General features: G+C 34.1%; 1 protein-coding gene across 2 annotated transcripts; it reads left to right on the top strand.

The window, feature by feature from the left end:
- The first annotated feature begins 2,710 nt into the window (after window positions 1-2,710).
- On the top strand, window positions 2,711-5,529 carry LOC107874683 (heat shock protein 83). Of its 2 annotated transcripts, none has more exons than XM_016721443.2 (4): window positions 2,711-3,005; window positions 3,823-4,479; window positions 4,604-4,930; window positions 5,213-5,529. In XM_016721443.2, the coding sequence occupies exons 2-4, from the start codon at window positions 4,378-4,380 to the stop codon at window positions 5,300-5,302; spliced, it is 519 nt and encodes a 172-aa protein (XP_016576929.1). In that variant the 5' UTR covers window positions 2,711-3,005; window positions 3,823-4,377; the 3' UTR covers window positions 5,303-5,529. The 2 variants fall into 2 exon arrangements, 1 of the variants encoding a protein (XP_016576929.1); XR_001675563.2 differs by having other exon boundaries at window positions 2,719-3,005; window positions 4,650-4,930.
- The last annotated feature ends 211 nt before the right edge of the window (window positions 5,530-5,740 follow it).

Below are 5,740 nucleotides of genomic sequence, written 5' to 3'. Positions count from 1 at the left end.
AAACCATTTAGAGTTTCGTTACAAAATCAAACCATGCAAGAGTTCCAATTAAGGTTCAACAATAGAGTGAAAACGTTCTTTGAGATATTTTATCAAACATGTTGAGCGCATACCTTTACCAAGACCAAAACCAATGTGTAAATCACCATAATTAGGGTTAATCAAGATCCATTAGTTATACGATAACCAACAACCAACCACATATGCAAACTATTACCAAAAATATGTAAAAACATAGCTTAAACTATTACCAAACCATATGTTTCAAAACCCTCAACAATATTTTGAAATCCACAATTATAGATTCATAAACCAATGTTTATAACACAATACACATGCCTTTATTTTGAAATAACAATGAGGGAAAGATTACATGCCTTATACAAGAAGATTCCAAAGAGAAACATGACTCTTGAGCCACTTTGAAGAACACATGAGAAACCCTAGCCTCCAATCTTCCAATAATGAGTTTGAAAGAGTATTTAATATATTATGATCCTTTTATAAGTGTTATGGAAGGCCGTAGAGGGTTATATAACGTGAGGACATAAGGGTTTAGGAGTAGGAAATGTCCAAACTACCCTTGACTTAAAAATTAAAACAATTCTCATCCAGGGGTATGACTCACCTAACTATTTGTATCCAAGGGTACAAGTGATACCCTAACTCGTACCCTAACTCGTATACAACCTCGACAAGACCTTACCTAGTGGTTTCTATATGAATTAACCTCCCTAACGCATATGTAAGGGTATGAGTGGTAACTTCAATCGCATCCACCAACCGTATGGTGGACAGATTACACTAGACAACTTAAACATGCACAGTACAACTTGTCATATACCATTCATAAGCTTCCATATGACTCTTACCCATATGAGTCGTACCTTGGGCAGTAGCTAAGCCATCCTTACTGCCTTAGGTACAATTTGACCACCTAAGCACCCTACGACTCATAACCATGGGTATGAGTAACTCCCTTGAGTCGTACCAAGTAAAAATGGGTCCAAACTTTGGAAATTTTCAAGGGTACAAACCCTAGGATGTAACAAGTTATCAACGGTTAATATTATTTATATTTATTCTAACAGAAGGGTTGTATATCGTGATAGATAAATGATCAGTTGGACAAAATCAAGTCTTGGACATGTCCTGTTGGAATAGTTGATAGGATTTTATCCAACAAAAGGTTCATCTGTTGCATCAGATAATTAATTAGTTGTATTAGATTTTTATTTTGATGGCTCCTCCATTGCATCATGGTTAATCTGCTGCATCAATTTTTTTATCCTATGGTTAATTTGTTCCATCAGACTTTTTATCCGATGGTTAATTTGTTGCATCAGATTTTTTATCCAATGGTTCCTTTATTGCATCATACGGTAAATCTGTTGCATCAGATAGTTAATCTGTTGCATCGAATGGTTAATCTATTGCATCAGAAGGTTAATATGTTGCCAAAAAATAGTAGCATGATTTTGTTCGATAGAACAACTGCAATATCACCATTTTTATCGAGAACAAGAACAAATCAACCCAGCAACGGGTGCAACACCAAAAACACCAACATCGTTATTTTGTTTGCATAAGCACAAACAATAAAAATCAAACTTCAAAAAATGCAACAAAAACAAAAAATCATATTTCACTCCAAAAAGAGAAGAGAAGAAATACAAGAAATTAGGATTTTATTCAGACAACATTCCAAATTAAAGAAACAAATATTGAAATTGTTCACCAATACTAGAAGAGAAGTTGGCTCAAGTTCCTCTTTTTCTTCAAAACAAAAGAGGCCATAATTTTTTACCTGTGGAAGAAGACAAGAGACGATGATGAACTCGAAGTTGTTGTGGCCGGAGAGCAAGGTTGTCACGCCAATTGATTGTTGAAAGTCGAAAAGGAACTCAAAGACCAACCATTTGTCGCCGAAGTTTGGAGTCGTCGGGGATTGAAAGGAGAAATTTACAGAACTATTGGTTGGTAGAAACTGTCAAGAGAAAGAGAGAGAGAAGAGATAGTTGATTTGGAGAGGGGAGGGGTGTGGGTTGTTTTGTATTTTTGAAAAGATTAGAAAGTTTTAAAATTATTAATCAAATCCATAATTAATTTAATAAAGTTTTCTAATTATGTTTGACCCTTTAAGTTGATCAATGTCACCAATCCTTCATTTAAGACTTAAATAACACCTTTCCTTTAATTTTCTCATAACACTTAGTTACTTTGAATTTAGTATTTAACTAGAGAAAGTGACCGCGCTTCGCACAATTATAAAATACCTCATTAAATTAACAAAATAATTTTTAAAAATAAGCTCTTGTTCTAATTTATTATTTGTCCTTAAATTTTACGATTTTAAATTTTGTAAGAAAATAAGAATTAGTTAGTAAGAAAAAGTTTCTTATATCAAGAGGCAAATACACAATTTTTTTAATTTAATACAATTTAAACATATGTATTTAAGGATTTAATTTACTTCTTGCTTTCATCAAACGGTAAACTTTTATTCGGATAGCTCTTCAATTCTATATCTTTTTTGACATTCTATCCTTTCATAGTTCATATTTATCCTTTTTTTAATAAAACTTTTCATCATCATCTAAATAATTTTCTGTTTCTAATTTTGTCTTTATCCTCTATTATAGTATTTATTTAATTTTCTTTTCCTTCCTCAATATATCCTACCTTTACTATAAAATGGTAACGAATCTTTATTTTTTATTTCTAACTTTATGACATCTCCAATTTTATTGTAGTTTGGGAACTACCTAAGTGTTGCTTATTTGAACATGTATATCAGATCCACTCTGGGGGGAAATCCTAACAAGTCAATACCAGCAACTCCTCGGGACCGAGTGAGTAAATTGAGCAGGAGACTATCAAAATCTGATGCTGATTCGACCTCGTCATTGCAGAATTCACGCATTCCAGTTGAGAAATCTCCAAGATCTGTTACTTCCAAGCCTTCTGTGGAACGGCGGTCTCCTAAGATCAGTACCCCATCTGATGTAAGTTTCACATAATTCAGTCCTTGACAACTTATCCTTGGTTTTGGTCAGCATCTTTTTGGGGGAGGGGGTGGATTGGATCTAGAAATGGAAAATGCATAGAGTTGAATGCTAGGATGCAACTTAAGTTGCAATGTCTTGCTGTGCTATGTGTTTAGTTAGGTGAAAACCCTACTTCTGATTCACCATTGGTTTGAATAATGTACAAACGGTCGCGGTGATGAGTGAATTATGTAGACTCTCTAATAGTAATGGCTAAAATGATATATAATTTATATAATTTGTATACATTCTGATCAGCATTATTGCATGATTAGAGACCTTGAAAAGCTTGAAGGAAATCTATATTTGTGTCGTTATTTGTTTTTGTTCCAAAAATTTATGAATCATGTAACTTTAATTCTTCTTATTGTCATGTTTCTAGCGAATCAACAACTGAATGTTATTCTTACCTAAAAGATGTCGTAACTTGATATCATTAAGTAGAAATTGTATTAAAAATAAATTAGTTTGTTGATTACTTATGAAATAGGGATAATGTGAAAGTTTAGATAAATTCTAGTTTTGGAGAACCCGAATTTAGCAATATTAGAATGAAATGAGCACGAGCTGAATGGATATTGAATTCATATAGCTAAGTACTCTAACTATTTTCAGGATTTAGAGGTCGGTCGATTGACTGACTAGTTATGTCTCAGCGAAAAGGGAAGGAAAGAACAAGGATTTTGGAATTTTTGAAATATTATACGCTTAGTTTGAATTTCTTCATTTTTACGGTTTCGGATGCATAAGATTGACTGAAGTTTCCTCACAACAGGCATTTGTTCGGAGGAAGAGAACTGGCTAGCCCAATATGGTCAAGTTGAACAACCAGTTGATGATTCTCTGTCACATATTCGGGTTGTTGATTTGTGGGATTGGTTAATGGTTAAAAAGATCAGAGAAGGTCGAAAAAGAAGAGTGACCAGGCTGGTAGGAGTAGGACGACTGGTGAAGCCCACTGCTAAGCTGCATCCATCAATGCCCTCGAGTGGCCATTTACTTAAAACTGCTCCAGTATGTGAAGTCCATCTTGATCTGGTACGAGTTACATCAGGTTTGCATTGTCAAACTTCTATTTACAAGGGAACTTTTGCATCCAGTTTGATTACACTTATCAGTTATTGTTGACGTGTCTCTTTTTTGTTGAGGTTTATATAAAAATCTGAATTCACGTAATTCCCTTATATATGTCGGTCAAATCAATCTGTGATCTTATTTCCCTTTTATATGTCTATTTATTCAATCTGTTATCTTTTCAACCGAAACTTCCTTCTTGTTTGTTACATGTGAGTGAACTCATGCCTCCCTGGTGGCTGCCCTGCAAAACTAAATGGACCAATACTTTCTTTTCAAGTCCCAGTATTCTTCATGTAGAAAGGGAAAGAAAATATTTGGAAAGCTTGTTAGAAAAAGAAGCAGTTTTTTAGTCGAGGTATGTGATCCTTTATTGAGTTCCTTTAATTATATTTATTGAATTATTGAAAAACATTTTCTCATGACTATTTCAATTTACATTTTGTTTGTTGTTTCACATATTCCGTCCTCAACATTATCAGCAAATGTTGAGGACTGAATATGTGAAACATGTTGTTTGTTGTGTAGATTCGCTTAACAATTTGGGTACAATTGCGAGGTCCGGGATAAAGGAGTTTATGGAAGCTCTACAAACTGGGGCTGATGTGAGCATGATTGGTCAATTTGGTGGGGGTTTCTATTCCGCTTACCTCGTAGCAGAGAAAGTTATCGTAACAACCAAGCACAACAATGATAAGCAATATAGCTGGGAATCACAAGTTGGTGGTTCATTCACTGTTACAAGGGATGTTAATGGAGAGCAATTAGGCAGAGGAACTAAAATCACTCTCTTCCTCAAGGAATATCAGGTAATTTCATTTATACTTTAATTGAGATGTATTCTTGTTAATGCCCTTTGTAGTTAAATTAATTAGGTTTGATGCAGTTCCACACTCCATTCTGTTGTTCCTCTACTTTATCCTATTCAGATTTTGATAAGCAATTTCAACCAAGTAGAGGAGTGATTTATGTCATCTTTTGATGGTTTAAGTTTTCCTCTTGTTGGATTCATCTTCTATAACTTGCATTTGTAACTAATCTTTGTGTCATTTTCTTAGAAAGATTGTGGATAACCTTCTCTTTTAATGCAGGATCTAACTTGTCTGTCCATCAATGGTCTAATTTCCGTCGACTTCAACTCATGCTATGTTAATATGGAAAGGATTAAGCATATTGTGTAATGAAACTATGATCATTATAGCAATGATTTATGTATAATGTTCAGTGTGTTGGTAAATGCTCACTAGTTCTCTATTGATATTAGGAAATTATTGATTTTTTTTTTTTAAATGTATACTTTTGCCACGGTTTGAACCATGGCCATCTTTAATGTGAATTGAACATATTAGCCACAGTTTCTCATGTGGTTAATTAGAAATTAAAATTTTATTTCTTTATTCCTGTCAAATTTACCCACAAAGGAACCGTGGCTAGATTTGTCAAAACCCGTGGCTATCCAAATGACGCCAAAACCGTGGCTAATTTCATTGTCACGCCCGTTATGGACACGCTTTCAACCGTGGCAAAGGAATCATGGCAAAATACATTTAGCTACGGTTTGTGTACTATTTAGCCACGATTTTTCGCATGGCTAAAACGCGTCTTTTTTGTAGTGTATT

This window comes from Capsicum annuum, chromosome 1 (assembly GCF_002878395.1).
Source record: "Capsicum annuum cultivar UCD-10X-F1 chromosome 1, UCD10Xv1.1, whole genome shotgun sequence".
Lineage (NCBI taxonomy): Eukaryota > Viridiplantae > Streptophyta > Magnoliopsida > Solanales > Solanaceae > Capsicum > Capsicum annuum.
This window is presented reverse-complemented; position numbering and strand designations above follow the sequence as displayed.

Coding starts and splice junctions, on each gene's coding strand:
- LOC107874683 (XM_016721443.2), top strand. CDS start 4,378: ATGGACCAATACTTTCTTTTCAAGTCCCAGTATTCTTCATGTAGAAAG. Junction 4,480..4,603: donor GAAGCAGTTTTTTAGTCGAG/GTATGTGATCCT, acceptor CAACATTATCAG/CAAATGTTGAGGACTGAATA. Junction 4,931..5,212: donor TCTTCCTCAAGGAATATCAG/GTAATTTCATTT, acceptor CTTTTAATGCAG/GATCTAACTTGTCTGTCCAT.